The 18,763-nt window shown below is 41.8% G+C and overlaps 1 protein-coding gene and 1 long non-coding RNA gene across 4 annotated transcripts in view; one reads left to right on the top strand and one right to left on the bottom strand.

The window, feature by feature from the left end:
• LOC109637517 (uncharacterized) overlaps positions 1–8,450 on the top strand; it is a 28,629-nt gene extending 20,179 nt beyond the window's left edge. The window contains exon 4 of one of the 2 annotated variants that reach the window (XR_002203278.2): positions 6,863–8,450. This is a non-coding gene — a long non-coding RNA (uncharacterized lncRNA). Of the gene's footprint in view, positions 1–4,701; positions 5,039–6,862 lie in introns of those variants that run through there. The other variant, XR_002203279.2, reaches the window with a different exon arrangement.
• Positions 1–14,927, bottom strand: part of adcy1a (adenylate cyclase 1a) — a 36,337-nt gene extending 21,410 nt beyond the window's left edge. Inside the window, exons 1-4 of one of the 2 annotated variants that reach the window (XM_020099902.2) lie at positions 13,890–14,927; positions 10,099–10,248; positions 9,754–9,872; positions 2,788–2,899 (exon numbers count right to left, since the gene is read on the bottom strand). In XM_020099902.2, the coding sequence (XP_019955461.1) occupies positions 2,788–2,899; positions 9,754–9,872; positions 10,099–10,248; positions 13,890–14,498 (990 nt within the window). In that variant the 5' untranslated portion in view covers positions 14,499–14,927. The remainder of the gene's footprint in view (positions 1–2,787; positions 2,900–9,753; positions 9,873–10,098; positions 10,249–13,889) is intronic. The other variant, XM_020099911.2, reaches the window with a different exon arrangement.
• Positions 14,928–18,763: the final 3,836 nt, after the last annotated feature.

The raw sequence follows: 18,763 nt of genomic DNA, 5'->3' as shown, positions 1-18,763 counted from the left end.
AGGAAAAAAGTGAAGTAGAGAAAACCCTTTGTCGATTCAGTGAGGAATATTATAATCCCTTTGTGTGTCAGTCTGACTTTGGGTATTTTGGGTTGTGATAAGGTTTCAGAGCTTCTCCTGAGATGTTTGCGCCCCTCGTCTTCTCAGCGTCAGTCGGCAGATTCTCAGCCTGGTAGTGAAGAGTTATAATTACTCTCAGCTTGTGTCCTTGTGGGTGGTGGGAATCAAACAGCAAACACTGATCAGCGTGAATGTGCTTCCTGTAAATTTCAATTTTCAAGCTACCCCCGTACTTACTAGGACTTGGCCTTTTTTATGGTTACTGCAGGACTTGACATACTTGATAAGTAAGTACACGAGGGAAAGTTTCTGAGTAGGCCTCAAACCACAACACAAACCCAGCTATGACCTGGGACCTGGCCTGGCTGAACTGGATGATCACTGCTAAAATTAAAAATCATGCTTTCCCCAGGACCTCAAGGCTTTTTAGGACATTTTTCCCTCCTCTACTGACCATTAGCTCTGCAAGACTAATGTAGCATATTGGCTTCACAGTCTCTCCCTCTGGGCATGGCATATCTTCTTAAAACAGATGACATGTGAGAACTCAGACTCCTAGCAGAGTCAAAAATAGACTTTACTTAAAGCTGCATTCATTTATATTCATATATTAACAAGTGGTGAAAAGTGCAATGTGGAGGCACAGGGAATTATTACTGTACTGTATAATCTTTAAAAATTGGTTTGAAATGTCTCTTTGAAAGCGCACGGGTAAAAAGAATTAGCACAATCCCTTTGTTAGCATTAGAGGAAACTGATAGGGATATAAGGGCGAATGCTCAAATACTCAGATATAAATTATTAGATTACGAGAGGTGATTCTTTATGAAATTTAGAAACTGGTGTGACTATGTTGGCTAATTGGGGTTGAAAGGGAGATGAGATTAGGGTCAGACTGTCGGATATAGCTGGAGAGGAGGGAAGAGGAAGCGGAGACGACACTCGTTCCTCTACATCAGCAGCACTTTAGGAGAACACTGCGTTCCTGGCCCACTTCCCGTGCAGCTTGACAAGTCCAAAGAGTGGACAGGTGGTGTGGGGATGGTGCTGGAATGGTTTTTTGAGACGATAACCAGTGGCCATGTGGTATCGCCCGCTCTTCGTATGGAACGACAACGGGTCCGTGGCCGCAACCATGAGTCACAGACACTGCCACTTCCTGCCAAAGTGGATCAGAGTGAGTGGGGCTCTGGGTCAGGGCAACGGCTGGAGCATTTGATGACACGTTTCATGGCTGGGGACAGCCTTTCAGTGTAATATGAGGCTCTCAGCTAGAACAGCCAAGCGGAGATTTGGCCAGTCTATTCAGTTGTAAGTAAAAGAACAAGGCAGTTCGTATCATAACAGAAAGAAAATTGCAGCAGCTCGAGTCAGCTTCTCTTCTACCCAAATGTGTCCAAGAGAAGAAAAATCTCAATGTATCATGTGCAGCAATTAAATGTAGCATCTGTGTGTGTGTGTGTGTGTGTGTGTGTGTGTGTGTGTTGTTATGCATGGAATCATCTTGATTTTGCTTAATGGATCTCAGGGGAAATTGCAACTGTCCGATAAAAGCAGACTGCCGCTGAAATACAACAGATTAATTTGACAGCCAATGATAACTCCCATGAGTGCATACTGCCGCCAAGGCCCAAAAGTCTGAAACCACATTTCAATTCACTAGATCTGGACTTTTATTTGGATTTGCACCAAATTGCACACATTCATAAAAAACAGTCCCATAAACATGGCCTGACTTTAAAAAAAATCCAGATTCATAATGAATACATCTCAGAAATTAAATTAAAATTCTAACAAACACAATGCTGAAGAAAGTAACAAAAGTTCCTGGATCCCCACTTCACAAAATATCATGCAAATCAAAAAAACATAACATCCTTGGCAGAAGAAATGATTGATGGCAATATCAAGTCAACGTCTTCTTTCAGTTCTAATTTTGCGCTGTGTAAGCAAACAAGCTAAAAATAGATGCTCTTAACAGCCAAGAAAAAACTTCTATGAAAGCAAAAAGGGGTTAGTTGTAATCCTATGGATTAATGGATTTGACAAGGGCATGTGCCCAGTGTAAGTAATGGAGGCCAGATTATATGTAGATAAGGCTGTGCAGGGGCTCAACCTTCTCGCCTAACCAACAACCCTTGAGAAAGAACAATACTATTTTTGTTCATTCTAATTAGCACGACTTATAAGTGAAACTACGCCAAGAAGATTTCATAATAGCAGCATTTACAGTGTCACGTTTTTAGAGCGTCGAGTAAAGCGGTAAAACTCGCAGCAGCAGCGGTTGAGCGGATTGTCGGCACTGAAATCACAACGAGTGAGATATTGACAGATGGGGACGCTGAAATCTTTCCCACATGCCAACCAAGAACGATTGGGACTAGTGCAACTTAGCGGCCCCTTCTTTTAGTTCGCTCTCATGACCGGAGTGGAGGCGAGGTTTAACCCTGGCTAAATCTGGCCTAGATTAAAAAGGTCTGTCAACTCTTCCTCAAATGAAGCGCTGGATAATCACATTAAGCATCATATGGACCTCCAGTATTCGCTGTGACATTATGCTAAGCTGGTACAACATTGGCATGTGCCAGCAGCCTGTGGCCAAAGCAGGACCAACACACACACATAACCTTCCTGTGTCAAAATGTGTGGACACATGGAGAAAAAGAGCAGCTCTGTGTGCAGGGACTGTAATGAGGGATATTTGTTCAAGAAGGGAAACACACTCACCGTGGCAAGCTCATCAAACTTTCCAAACAGCTCATTTAGCAGTTTCACCAGTTCCTGGGCTGTGCACTGTGAGGCCAGGCTGGTGAAACCAACTATATCTGCAAACAGGATGCTGCAACAGAAGAAGAAAAGAAGCGAATGAGTCAACGCGGGTTATTTATAGCAGCGTGTTATACTGTATCATCGAAAGATTACTGGGTGCCCGATCAGATTAGCTCTCTGGAATTTGTTTAAAATGATATTTAGGCATCCCGAGCCAAAGTCAATTTGAACATTCTCCTTGGATAATGTGTTTGCAGAAAACTAATCAGACATTCAAATTAATGACCTGTAGCGGGAAAAGAAAAAAGGAAACACAGGGAGCGAGAGGGAGAGAGAGATTGTGCCACTCTTGCTGACAGGCAGCACAGTCAAGCAGAGCGACTCAAAATAGAAGCAAGAGCATTCTCACGGGGATCAAGGTGGAGAACTTGTCCTGTAAGGAGCTGGAGAGGAGCCATTCTAGGATATAATTCAGCAATCAAGGTGCTTTCCCCTTCTCCCTTCAGACGGCTGGTTTATTTGGGACTGAAAGTGCTTGAGGTTTAAAATTCAACTTGGTGAAGAAGTAATCCATTGTTTACATCATGGTGTGGTCAAATTTTAAAATGTGGTTTGAGCTCCATCTGCCTGGACTCTGCATATTAGTTACTCAGTGTAGGGGATTTGTAGGAGAGGGGGGGATGCCCTCCCTTCAAACTATAATGACCAGAAATCCAACCCTCTTGATGACCAGAAGTTGTTTGTGTGCATGTGAGCCTCCTATAGTCAGTTCTCCTAACTAAATTACAGGATCTGCTGTTGGCTTGGAAATGAACAAGAGGAGAGTGATCTTTGCCTCGCTCCCACACGATCACACTGACCATCAGAGGCACAGAGAGGAATCCTACCCATGTCGCTGGGTATTAAAACATCCATAAAGATCTTACGGTACTTGGCAGGTTTGGATTCGGAATAAACTCCTTCTATAATGGTTTTGCTGTGTACATTCATGCAACAAGTACACAGCTCTCTGCTGTAGGGGAGTTGACCCCACACCCCTAATCTATCAGACCCAAAAGTTAATCAGCTGGAGATCCTAGGTTCGGTGAAAATCTGTTATTGAGTTATTTTTGACGATACCCTGATGAATTAAATCGTTGTATGGAATCACATTGAAACATACATTGAACTGAGGTTACACAACGACCCATTACCCATTGCTGTAGATTTCCACAGTGGGATTATTGGCCGTCACTACAACTAGAGAACCAAATGAAAGTAGGAAAAAGAGACGGATAACACTAGCGAGTAAAGCACAATGGATCAGATGTGTTTAATGGAAAAAATGCGTGTTATGAACATTTCTAGACTACAGGGATGTGGCATGCTCCAGTTGCTAGGAGCAATGCGGTCCCGCAGATGTCAGTTCAATGCCGCCCCAGAGGACTGGATCCGAGAAGCTGTTTCCAAAAACATGTCAAAAACATTTTGTGCTTTCAAATTCTAATATTTCCTTCCTTAAAAAAAAGCGTAAAAAAAATTCAGCTCAACTTTTATTTTCCCCTGTTTATACAACCTGATTATCCTCTGAACCAGATGTGATTTGTACCAATGATCTTATTTGCCTTGTTTCATTATAGCTCAACGAATCCTTCACAGGAAAAGATTCCAAGCAGTAACTTTTCCTGTGAAGGATTCGCCCCTGTATGGAAACTGAGGGTGTGAAGGGGATTAGTCATCAAACTCTGACTGTCCAGCACAACTCAAGCGTCTGCAGCTCTGTGCGGCGCTGATGGCAGGTTGCTGTCTTCATGTGGGCTGCAGTTTTCACAGTGTGACATAGTGCTGGATCTGTAAGGGGGAGCTGCTAAATGTCATTTTGTTGTCTCACAGATGTCACTGTAATCAGGGGCAGTGGAATCGACTCGTGCGAATGTTTCAACCTGGAACCATCTGTGGGTGACAAATATTTGGGACGATAAATACTCAATGTAATGTGTTTAAGATCAGTGGGCAAAAATAAAACACCTCATGGGAGAATATAGATACAGCCGAAGCGTCTTCACTTTGTGTTGTGAATTACTCAACAACTGACCAAAGAGCTGGATAAACAACAAATTAATTTTGTGATCAACCTACACAACACATGCCCAGTTATTTAATCCCTTAAAGTGACACGACTAATTTCATTTCATGACTGCACCAGACTCTGATTTAATTACAGTTTTTTGCCATAAACCTTCTTCTTGAAGAAACTGGTTGGAAAATTCTCCCTCATATCTCTAGTATGTTTGAAATGTAAAATCACAAAAGCTTTCCCACTTGTAACAATTATTTAGGAGTAGAATTATGAGTTTTGTTTTACTTTACCTTCTTATTACAAAAACGTAATTTTGTTGTTTTTCGTTTTTTATTCTCATCAGTTTATTACAAGAAACATAAAATTGAATTTATTGCATTTAATACAAACATATCTGCAGAGCTGTTGGGTGAAGAGAGACAGGCAGTAAATTCCATTCGTCCTTCATCTATACCAATATCTTTTGAGGTTCACAGGTCTGGAGACAAGCAACCATTCACATTCTCACCTATGGTCAATGCAGAGTCTCTCATCAACCTAACCCTGAACTGCAAGTTTTAGAACTGTGGGGGGAAGCCTGTGTACCTAGAGGAAACCCACACAAACTCTGGGAGAACATGCATGCGCCACATAGATCATACCGGGATTCAAACCTTATTTCTGTGAAGTGACAGAGCCAACCACTGCATTTGATGTATCTTTACTTAAACTGGTAGCAATTAAAATGAGAGGACTGTACTTCTGCTTATTGAAAACAATGTTAATTGTGTCAGACTTACACTCAGTAGCTTTACAACATCTGCCTGGAGTAGTGCAGCTACAGTTTATTGCATCTCTGACTTGATGTGTTCCAATAATGGCTTCTAACAGATCGCAGCAATGTGGCACAGAAAGGACTGAGGGACGCTGGTTTTTGTCAGAGCGTTTAGGCAGAAATTTTCATAAGATTCGATAAGAAAAAAAAGGGTTAGGGGGTTAGGGTTTGGATTTTTCTTACTTGAAAAAAAAACCTGACTCCTGCTACTCGCGCAGGAAACACAAACCAGCCGTGACTCGCTGCAGCGGAGCTTCCCATTGAGTGCACGATGCCAGTGTCTCGTGACCCCATGAAAACTTTACCACAGTCCGTTTATTTTTGTCCGTGTTTACCTCCTTTCAACCGCTAGCACACCACAGCGCTGCTCGATTCAAAGCCCAGGCTTTCTGATGTAGCCTTGAAGAAGCATGAGGACTTATTGAAAGACTTGATCACATTCCTCAGCTCTAGCTTTTCACAAAGATACAGAAATATGTTGTTATGGTGGCGAGCACAGCATAGCGTTAGTGAAAGGTCTAGCGATCGGCATGTGATGTGGGTTGAAAGATGCTGGGAACTGCAAATTCAGCTCATAAAAGTGTTCATGATAAAGTACAGTATGAGGAACTTGTTCCACTTAGCACATCATTAAAGTTCATAAATCCAGACATAAGCTTTTTTGGTAATTTATAATCATATCCATGTGTATAAACAAATATAAACTGGAATGTCACACAGTAGAGCACATACCTCCCTCAAGGCCCAGCAGTCCTCTAATTAACACATTTAAACTTTCTAGATCCGTTTTTTTATTTGGATCTGCACCAAACTCACATAGTCGTAGATATCAGTCCCCTAAATATGCCAGATTTTTTTCATCAAGATGCATGAAATCAATGATTATATATATTTTGCAATGTTAAAGAAAGGGGAAAAAAATGTACTGGATCTGCTCCAATTTCGTGGGTTCTTCCTCAGGTCATGCCCCACCCCTCCACAAGGTAATAGTAACCGATTGAGTAGTTTTTGTTTAATCCTAATAGCAAACAAACTAACAACCAAAAAACTAACAAACACAGATGAAAACCTCCGCAGACTAGTAGGCTTATGTAGATATTTGACTTTGTGTTAGATTCCCGTTCATGGAACTTACACCTCAAATGCTTGTGTTTTCACAGGTTGCAGTTTCTGATTTTGAACGCCCTCTGGCAAAATCTTCAAAACAATCAATGCAGCATTCTTGGCAACAGCTATAAGTTTCTCCAGCCTCCGACCAGACCTGCTGCACCGTCACACACTCGCTGCTCGAGGTCAAAACCTCCTCCCTCAACTCATTAAACACATCATCTCCGGCAGACAAAGCGCTGCAGCTCATAAAAACGAGCCACGCAACACAAACATGATTATTCCTGTGGTAACTAGAACTTGTCTAGCATCTAATATCGTCTAATTCAAACTCCCTCACACCCTCGTACATAATTTCCTCTCCACTGGCACATATTTTAGGAAAGTTATTCCCCCAATTATGATAATCTCCCGTTTCCCTCAGTGGGGGGCATTACTGTAGCTATTTTAGTGAGTTTGATTTGAATTTAATCACATAGAGGAGGACTACAGGCCGCACGGCAACTCAAAGGTTAAGTTTAGATGGGCCCCTATGGAGCTGCAGGACGTGGGCAGGGGATGTGCTGACGTCCGGCCAAAAAAGGGGGTCATGCAGAAGAGATGCTCGCAACATTTTGTTGAAGGATAAACTGTTGTTTCTTTGGAGTGAATGAACATCATGAAACCTCCTATTTATGATTTTCTCTTTTATTTCGGCATTTCTGTTCTTCCCGGACATCACTCCTCACATTGTCTGCATCATAATTATTTTACTGATGCAATAAAAGTCTTTAAAAGCTTCCTACATCAAATGTCAACTGGGCAATATTATACTTATCTATCTTAAATGGTGGAATGAAATAACATACAACACAGACGTGATGGAAATTAATTAAAAAACAAAGTTAAAGTGCTGAAAATGCGTCTTTTATTCAAGACAATAATATAATCTAAGAATATGAAATGATTATGCATCTAAAAGCCTTTAAATTATGTATAATTATGGATGTTTAACAGTGGAGGGCCATAACTCATCCCTGTGTTCACCTTATTAATCATATAAATAATGGAATTGCTATTTATTTGATACATTTAGAAAGAAAATTAATACGTGTAGGTTTGAAAATGTAAAATAATGAAAGATTATGTCAGTATGGGGTTCTAATATATTACATTTGTCTTATTAAACTTGATTATTACTTTGGAGTCATATTCCTTTTTTTGGTGACTGATTACTACAATATTCCCCGGGCTGGTGTCTATAATCTGATCAAACGCTGCCCACGGCCTCAGAACATAATGAAGAAAACTGTGCTGCACACTGTTTACTTTCTAATTACAGTCCACCCAAATCACATAAATCACGTCTGCATCCCGTCTAGATCACACTCAAAGGGTGGCGCTATCTAAAGGAGTTCAAGGCACAAAAGCAATCAGCGGTGCTCCGCCGAGATGTGTCCATATTTAACCACAGAACATGCACAAACAGACACACACACACACACATATTCAGAGCGTTATGCAACCAGAATTTAGTCTCCATTGCATTTAATCTCCTGTAGCAATTTAATCCTGAGGCTAAGCAAACTCTCCTGCTCAAGCCTCCCTGCTGCTCCGAGAACACAGAGGAGAGGAGGGAGAGGAGAAGATAAGAGAAGGAAACAAGGGAATGTTGGAGGGTGATAAGGGAGATTTAGCAATACAGTAGGAGACGGGCGAAAAGGGGAGACGAGGAAGAAGAAAAACGTAAAGAACATTTTTGAGATTTAGAGATTGAGAAGCAGAGTTACTCCATGTTTTCAAGCGTACTGTTAACAGCTTTCTGACAAAGGGTTTAAAGGTCAATCACAGCTAATTTACAGCTGCAGAAGGAAAAAAACCAGGAGCGAAAGTGCAGATGTGCACAGGTGGACCATAAACAAGCACTGCACTCGAGCAAAAATTAGTCTCATCTAGTAGAATAGAGTAGAGTCTAGTAGAGTAGAGTAGAGTAGGGTATAGTAGACTTGTATAGTAGTACATTACAGTATAGTATAAAATAATATAGTACAGAATAGTAAAGTATATTGTAAGAGGTGGATTCTTAATAAAGTACACATAATGAGTAATTTTACATCTGATGTATTTACTTGATTATATTATTCTGCATCATATTTTGAATGCTGGACTTTCACCTGGAATAGTTACAGCAATACCATCATTTGTCTGTACATCTGCCCGTCCATCCATTATCTAATCACATTATTCTGTGAGGGTGGGGATATACTGAACCCAGCGATGATTTACCAGTTACATCTTCTAAAGTTTACATTTAGCTGTTTACAGCTACGGTCTGAAGAAAGCAGATCCTGTAATGTCTCAGAGGGAGACAGTCGGGTATAAACCTCGTAGCACCTGAGGGCTGCTGGGAGATGATGGCCCAGAAGTTGGCATGTGCACAACTGGCACATTAGCTGTAGCACAGCAAAAATTATGAGCTGATTTTGACCTTGACATCATCAGTAGATGTTGGATTAGTTCCTTGAAGCACATACAGTGTAACTCTATTTCTCCAGAATGCTCCACCCATACCGACCAAACCTCTTTGCCATAATTTCCGTTTTATCTGGACTGATAATAAACAAGTGTGTCAGGGACTAGCCCTTGATGTTCAGTGTGAAAAATTAAATATATCAGATTCTGCAGCCTGGGGCCATGTTAGTGTTTTAGGTTACTGTTGGATCGGATCACACTATATTGTGTGGCCTTCAGTGTTTTTACCCAAGGACATGTTAGCTCAAGTTATACAGCTCCTTTTTAACATGCACTGTAATGCACTCAGACAGCATTTATTCCACTAGTTCAGATGGAACTCATCCCATGAGGAGAGTATCTCCAAAAGCCACTAATTAAAAGCACCATCAGTTAAGTCACTATATTGCTGTGACTGGCCCATAGCTGTGTTGGGTTGATGAGAGAGGCCTACCTGACGTTGTCGTGGCGCTGGATGTAGATTTTGTGAAAGATCCTTTCTGGGGGCTTCAGGAAATCCTCTTTCATCTCCATAGCTACGTTCCTGGGCAACAGACTCATTAGCAAGCGCTCCTGAGTGTGTGTGTGTGTGTGGTAGAGAGAGGGAGAAAGCGAGAAAGGGAAAGATAAAGTTTAAATATATATTTTTACTGTCAAACACAGCAGAGGACTAAGTGTTAGTAGCGATAAGGAATGTGCCAGACAAAAAGGTATGAAATCTAGCAGAAAATGTATAATATGTTGAAATGACTTGCACACACACACACACACATTTTCAGCAGTGCACAGGGTCCCGTACCTGCTTCTCGTTCTCGTCCTCCATTTGGAGCTTCTCCTCGATGCAGTTGCGAGCCTGAAGGAAGGCCTTCCTCTGGGCTCGCTCTGTCAGGATGCGCACAAACAGCCCTGACAGGTTGACACTGGTGAAGAGGACTGTGTTGGCAACCAACTGCAAAGAGGGAAAAAAAAAACATGATGCATGGTTTAAATTCTTCAGTGTAGTTGTTAAACACACATAAGGAAATCAAAAAGAGTTGCAGTGAATATTCTATTAGTAGTTTGATTTAACTGTTGTACTTTTATGTCTCCCTTTGAATACAGCATACATGTGTCTGGAGATATTAAGTGAAATAAATACATGAAAGTTTACCTTAAAATACTCAAATGAGGATTATGTCATTTGAATGTTATTCTACATTTGAACATGTATCTGTGTTTATTATTGCACATTTGTAAGTGCATTTAAAAATGTCTCCCTAGGATTTAGGAACACCGAGCGAAGCCCTAAAGAGGCATAAGTTGAATTATATCTGTCTTAGAAATTCATTAAATTCATTCATGCCCTTTTAAACAGCCTCAGTTCCTTGTATATCCTTTTAATATTTTTTTCTTTCCCATTTATATTCACTTATTAATGTATCTATTACCAATTCAAGTCACGTGTTGAAACATGAGGATTTAGGCGACTTGATAATATTATTGGTTATGTGTAAAGCCAGGAATGGAGTGCGACCTGAAAACCTACAGAAGCCGTTTACATTCATATCAAATGACATGGATCATAGAAAGAAGCAGGATTTCAAACATGATATGCACACGCTATATTAAAAGCAGATCGTGTATTTCTGTTGATGGAGTGAAAACGATTTAAACTGTTGCTCAGCTTTTATTCAACCTATGAAAATCTACAAAGAAAAACGAATCAATCACTATGAAGTTACTGTTAAATTTATAGTGTGATTATAGCTATTGATTAATTTGTTATTGAATTGTCATGTGATCGGTAAAAAGATAAAATAAATGGACAGTCGTCTGTCTGTGAGTTGTGTTATTATTATGAGTGGCAAGTGATCTAAGTTTTTCTTCCTCCCGCTTGTTCATTCATGGAATGTGTAAAAGGGAACAAACTAAACTAGATCTCAACTAAATTCAATGTTAAGTTCTTTCTTTTCCTATCTATTTAACATGTATGAGCTAAATAAAGCCATTCTAATGACGGATTGCAACTTTCCCACTTTGATTCCTTCATGTAACAACTACAACAAACTTCCTCACACAGACGAGATGGGTCAGAGGGCGGTTGGCCGTAATATTTCTCTCTTTTCGGCGTCTGTGACATTAAAACTTTTGAGAAGCCGTGCTCTGGTTCATCCATCACATCGGATGCACAGCAGCATGACTGCCTCAAACTTGCGCAGGACACAAAGAGAAAAAAATAGCTCCCCCCCCCACTTGGCCGAGGTTGACTGGCTGTGACTTTGTGCACAAAGCAAACTAGGTCCTCTATGTTCACCTCGAACATGCACACAAGCACCCTGGGCAATAATTGTCCATTCATAAAAAATAAAGGAATTCATTCTCTTCATATCTTTGGCCATTAATCATTTGTGTTTTCTTCAGTGAATTGGACATCAGGCTTTAACAAAATACATTGTGCTTTACTTCTGGAGAGCGTGGCTTGGTTTTGTGGCATTTCTGTTTCGGTGAGCATCATAAACACACCGCCGTGTGATACACATACGATCTCCCACATTTAACATCTCATGCCACAGACAGACGTGTTCTCCAGGGCAATGAATAATAGAATGCCTTGGAAAGACGGGGTTTTTTTGGCAGCATTTAGACGCCGCACTTGGCAGAAGTGCTGGCATGCGTCAACATGTTGAAATGACGCTCAACTTACCCTGTAGCCTCCAGTAAGTAAATGTAGACGTCTGAGTTAAGTGGTGTGAAGCACTCACTCCTCTGCTTATCTGCAGCCATAACCCAATTTGCTGTCAGATGGCAATCATTGACCTCATTGCACTGGATTTCCTCTCACAGCTCTCTCACTTTAGGTAAGATAGATCTCGATGGCTTGACACAGTGAAGGAATTACAACATTTCCATTAACTTTTATCAAGCAAAATAAGTACTTCTCAAGTTGTGTTAAGGTGGCATGCTTGATATTACAGGGATTTAACTGAATGTGCCTGTTATCACTGTTGCAGTTGATACACTATAAAAGCCAAACTCTATCTTGTGAACTAAATTTAATTTTACAACTTCAAGCTCTTTGGTGTATCAGTGAAATGTGGCCACTGAAAAGCAAAACACTTGCTCTTTGAAAACATGTATAGCTGTTACAGAACATGCCCACCACCTGTGTGAGTAACTTGCAAAAACCTATTTTCCCAAGTTGTATTCCACACTTGCGTCAGTGATAAGACATTTCAGAGAGATTGAGCATTGAGAGCAGACAGTACTGCAAGGATGAGTGCCTGGGACCTTGGTGGGTGGCTGCTGCCAGACCGGGTTGTGTGGGGTCATGCCGTACGGCTCATCTCTAAGCTTAATGGATTAGCTATCTCTGGTAGTACAGCTAACACTGTCCTTCACATGGCTATGCAGGTATCTCATAGCCCGTGTACAGCAAAACAATCTCCTCTGCGTATGTACGCTGTCATCGTGCTAGGGAGTGATGAGCTGATCAAATCTCAATTTCGCTTCCAAGAAATGCACACATCTTCCCGTCATATGGTGCACACAGGCTGATATGTTCCATTACCTCTGGAGGGTTTGACTGATGTGACATATTGTCCTCCCTCACACCTGATGACAGTCGGAAATGTGAGTGTGTACACGTGTGTGTGTGTGTGTGTGTGTGTTTCTCTGTGACAGAAGAAGATATAAATGTACAGAGTGTGATGCACCAGTTTCCAATTTGGCTCTCGAATGACATGCATGACTTTGCCCTCTTTTTCATGACTGAAGTACATATTGTGGTGTGTGTGTATGTGTGTGTGTGTGTGTGTGTGTGTGTGTGTGTGTGTGTGTGTATGCACCCCTTGGATTTGCCCTACTTCCGCATGGTGCTTGTGAGATGTCACTCCGGTTTTTTATTCCTGGGCTGTTCCTTTAGGGCTGAATCATATCCCCGGGGAAATAGTCGTGGGCATAGAGAACACTCTGTGCATTCATCTTTTCTCTCGTGTTTGTTTTCCTGTCTGGGCCTAGGCTATTTGTGCTATGGTTTGCATGCACCATCACAGCTATGACCTAGAGAGAAATCAACTATCACCAAACGCAGCTTCGTTAAATCACCTACAGGTGGAATGTTTTTAATTTGAGGAAAAAGTCTTCAAGCAGAAATATACAGTCTCATTTTTGTTTACCACAAGATGAAACCAAGTTGCTGAAATATAAAAATCCTCCTTTGCGTAGTTTAACATGATCCAGTGAGCTGAGATGAACTAGTTGTAATTTTTCATGTTTCCTGTTATTTGCAACTGTTTCCTATTTGTTTCCCTTCAAATATGTATCTTTAACTTGTGAAGTACCTTGTAGCAGTGATTGGAAAGGTGCTATGTAAATAAAGTTTGTTATCATATACTTTCTTGTAACTGAGACAGGTAGTGGCAGAATCGCACTTTTGTCAAATGTGATTCAATCCCATCAAGTGAAACCACAGGGAGCTGTCCTTGGTGCTGAACTGTGTGAGTTTGGCCTGCCCGGGCTTGTGTTGTATCATTATCATCACATTATTCAGTGTTTGCATCTGGAACCAGGATGCTGGTTGTGGGGAAGAGTGTGAAGGCAACGTGCACGTACCGTTCTCCAGAGCCTCTGCGTCTTCACGGTGACAGAAGTGGCCGTCACAATCAAGTGCGAGATGGAGACCATTATTCCAAACACCACGGCCAGGAGCGTGCGCACAGGTAGCAGCGCGTAGGCGACGAAGGTGACCAGGATGAGCTGCCACATGCCCTGCTCCGGGGACGTCGGCGGCTCCATCCCCATCGCCCCCAGGGAGAAGGGGCAGCAGAGGAAGGAGAAGGTGAAGCCGAAGAGCAGCGTCAGGTTGACGATCTGCTGCAGCTGAGTCACCTGCAGGTACTTGACGTTGGTTACGATGAACAAGGAGACGAAGATGACACAGTGCACCGGATGGGACCCCTTGGAGATGGTGAGGCTGGGGCCGGACAGCAACTCCACCACGGCTAGTGCGGAGGACAGGAAGATGAGCACGGCCAGCGCTTTGAGGGTGGACGTCTGCTCCAGCTTCAGGTTGTAGTTCTGGAAGAGGGACTCCAGCTCCTTGCAGTCGAACTCGTCCTCGCAGGCGATGGTGGTCAGGGGGACACTCGGTGGGCAGTGACCTCTCTTCCGCCTGGTTTTGACTTTCTGAAACGGTATTTCCTCCATGCCAGTGCCATTCATAAACTGAATACCTGCCTCGCCGCTTGTGGGGTGAAAGAGAACGCCGGGTCCCGCGCCGAGACACAGACCGGAGCCAAGCGGGTGGAAGAAGCGCACAGCGGGGCTGCTGGAGGAGGTGGTGGAGGCAAAGCGTCCCGGAGGTGGCCACAGACGCGCTCCACACTATCCACAGGTTGGATCGTGTAGCTCGGCGAGATCAGCCAGCGAAGAATCATTCATGTCTGTGCTGTCTTTACGCACAAAACGCAAAATAAACATACAATCATCCCAAAACTCAGCATCCGTCTCAGAAGCGCAGCGCACACGACGTCTAGTTCAGATGAAAACTGTTTTTTTTCTCTCGCTGGGCTCAGATAGGATCACGCCTGCGCATTATGAGGTGAAGATAAGACAGGTCTCAGCTACTCAACACACAGTCAAGACGATTTGACTGGTGCTGCTGGCTCCACTAGTCTGAACAGGACAGTGCATACATCATCCACAGCAGCAAGGCATTTCCACCTACACATGACATGTTTCCATCATTACACCATGTGCAAATCTAATTTTTTACATGCACTGATTCATTTATGCTCTTTCTTTTCCTTCCCCCCCATTCACTCACAAACACACACAGGGGGGAAGAGGCAGTACATCAATGTTTGCAGACCATGATTCATGATATTCTCACTGGAGATTCTCCCTCAGCTGGCAGCTTCTGTAGCCCACTTGGCACACACATGCACACACACACATGCTTGCATACCATTCATCATATGATCGTCCTTTTTGCCAGTGCACCTTCACCATCAGCACCCTCTTGGCATTCAGGGGACGGTGTCACATTCATTACCAGGGGAAGATTAGTCATCCGTCACAGGCTGTCGTTGCCATGACCTGTCAGTGCCAGGGAGGGTGTAAGAGAGTGACAGATGGATGGCCTGTGCCAAAGTCCAGCACTCGACCATGCTACCAGTACACTCACAAGCCTTCTGTCCCTTCTCTCCCTTTCTTTCCCTCAGCTGTTTGTATGCTAGCTTCCACTGGTCTGACTCAGCTATACTGGGACAGGTAAACAAAAAGGGAGAAATGGAAATAGTAAATTGTTTCTCTAGTTCAGTTTATTCAAATTGATGAGCTGCAGTTTTTACTATTGTTTGTTTGAATCAATTCAGGCAAAAATAACAAATGTTCTCTGGTCCCAGCTTCTAAAATATGGAGGTTGTTCTGCCTCTTTCTATTTTGTTCTATGGTAAACTGAATACCTTTGGGTAACAAAAAATATTTTCAACACGATTATCAACTTTCTTCTGCTTTGGTGCTTTTCTGAAAAATTATAAACTAAACAAACAACCTTCAGACTTATATTCATATTTTTGAAAGATTATTTGTATCTCTTTTTGTTTCCAGAAAAACCTTATTAATAATCTTTTCCCCCATTGAAATGTTTCACTATTGATTGTTTAAATCAATAATCAACTAAAAATAACAAATATTCTCTTGTTCCAGCTTCTCATGTGTAAATGTTTTCCTGCTTTTCTCTGTTTTACACAATTGTAAACTAAAAAAACTTTCAGGTTTTGGACATTTAATCAAACAAAATAAATATTTTAAATGTGTCTTCTCTGGAAATTGTAACCAGCATTTTTCACAATTTTCTGATATTTTATTGACTAAACAAGTTAAGTTCCCTTCCAGTATTGTTTTTAGATAAATAAAAAAATGCTTTAGTAATTATTGTTGTCTCATATAGGTTTTTTCTTTGCCGCTAAAAATATATAACCTCATTAAACATACTTTATTTACATCTACTCCTTTTTCCTTGGTAATATTCATATTTTTCCTCATCACACTTTTGAGAGTTGTGTCTTGATAAATGATAGTTAGAACAATGCTCGTCACAGTGAATGATTTGTCAGGATACAGCTCTGTTGCCGAGCATGTCCACCACAGTGGCCTTTGTCTTTCTGTCTCATCTGCCTTCCAGTCTCAGCTCTGTGTTATCTACGCCTGCTCCTCTGAGAGAAAGATGTGGGACACAGGATATAGGACACGTTGCTTTCTGGCTGATATTCCGTCTTATCTACAAGGTTGTTTTTTTCTACTCTTGTTACCTTTCACTGGATCGTATTAGCTGACACACTGATGTGTTATTGTCGTCTGCCCGTCAGTGACAGAGATACAAGGCTCTCATGAAGGTGATATGCAAATGGCACAAAACACTGTTGTCAGTTATGGGCTGAAGAGTAATTAATCTGGCATTGATTTTTCTGTCATGGCCTTAATCAATATTTCAATATAAATGAATCTCAATAATTAGTGCAGCTCTTTTCAATTTTATGAGACTTCTCACATTTCTTTGATGCAAATGCCAAACTATGCTTTCAAAGAAGATGAAAATCTGACATTCAAATTGCCATTTATGTATCTGCACACGCAGATTTGTACTTGGCTTTTTTTTTTCTTACTACCAGTGACTGACAGTTGGTTTCTCTGCATATGTGTGAAGGTGTGCTGCCATTTCCACCAGGACGTCTTGGCCTGTTTGTGGCCAGGAACACGGCGGGATAAGAGCAGTTAAGCATTGTAAAGTATAAAAGTGTTATTCCCTCTGCTTTTGATGGCTTCAGGTAAGTGCACGGTCACACTCTGCCAGGCCTCATCTTCTGAGAACAAAGAGAGGTCTTATGGGAGTTCACACCACAAAGCTGCACTCCAAGGGCATCGGACAAGGAGACGGCATCCTGCTTCCTGCTGCGTGCCTCTCTAAAAGAAAAAAAAAAAGCGTCTTCACTTCCTCCGTGCCAGTCTTTCTATTTCTGTCTCTTGATCGTCCCCAACACAAAAAACCCTCTCAGATGGAAAAACATGAAACAGCTGAGCATCTGAAATGATGTAAATCAGCTTATTATGTATCTGATATATTTACATTGCAAAACTGTTTTATTTGAATAACAGCTTGATGACTCAACAGCCCAAGCTTTCTGGAGCAATTAATATCTCCTCCACCACATGTCAGTTCTGTAGCATCTTTCCAAAAGCTCATCTATAGCACATAGGGGATCTTACAGCGACTGAATTTGTTTCATATAGAGCCTTTGGTCAGTGTCTTCATTTGCCTCCTCTTGTAAACAGAGCAGTGAAAAATGTCACTTGCTTCAAAAAGATTTCCACATCCTTTAATTCTCCAACAGGCGGGTTGCATCTGAAGAAGGAAACAGATGGCTCACGCACCATCGGTTTGGTCCAGGAGGGACACGAGAGGATAAAAAGCAGAGGAGTTAATAAAAAAGAAAGACAGAGTAAGAGCAAGTAAAAAATGATGCTCAGAGGCCGCTGCCTCCCTCCAAACAGCGCTTTACATTTTGCTGTCATCAAGTGATCATCTGTAATAATAGCCCGGCAGCCAGGAAGTCCCACCAGTGTCCAGATGTGGTTAAAGCATCGCAGGTCTTATAATCACAGACATATTGGCTCAGAACCAGCAAATGAAACAGCACAGACAGACCCGGGAGAGACTGACAGAGCATGTTGTGAATTAGCTAATGTCAGCCTTAATTAAAATGTGCTAAGGAAAGAAAGAACACCTTTTCTGATCATTGTCAGTCAGGTGTGCTCCTGGTTTCCTCAGAGAAACATCTAGGGAGCAAAAACACAAAATATTCCTGCTACACAAAGATCTCTGAGAAAATGAGCTTTATATGCTTGCTATTTTGTTACATTACTTCCATAACATGGTGATGAATCTATTTATTTTCCTTTACTTATGAAGTAGAATAGAAAACATAAATCAAATATGGCCACGAGTCGGCTATTTCTCACGTAAACTTAAAAGAAATGAGTCTGAATCCAGCCTGGAGCGGGAACCTGCAGAACTCCATTTGTCAGGGATGAAAATATAATACGCACATAATTACCAAATCAAAACAGGACTCTGGGAGAAAAAAATCCCACAACCTTATCCCTCATTCAGCACAGAGAGTGAGTGGTATCCAAAACACATAGTACACACTCGCATCACGTCCAAGAAGCTATGAATCCATGATGTAATTCAGATGTAATTCATACACAAGGTCACTGAACAGACTTTGGGTGAATTCTCATAAACCTAAACACATACACACACACACACACACACAAAATATCCCATATATGAACACCACCATTTTGCGCATTTGAAGCCAGAGCCTGCGCAGTAGCGTTTGGTGGCTGGAGCAGTAAGGTCCCATCGATACACACGATCGACCAATAGCGAGTCAGTATCAGCTGTCAGTTATGAGGTTTTA

The sequence above is a fragment of the Paralichthys olivaceus genome, chromosome 16, assembly GCF_024713975.1.
Source record: "Paralichthys olivaceus isolate ysfri-2021 chromosome 16, ASM2471397v2, whole genome shotgun sequence".
Lineage (NCBI taxonomy): Eukaryota > Metazoa > Chordata > Actinopteri > Pleuronectiformes > Paralichthyidae > Paralichthys > Paralichthys olivaceus.
Note: the sequence above shows the minus strand (reverse complement) of the source record. Positions and strands in the feature narration are given on the sequence as shown.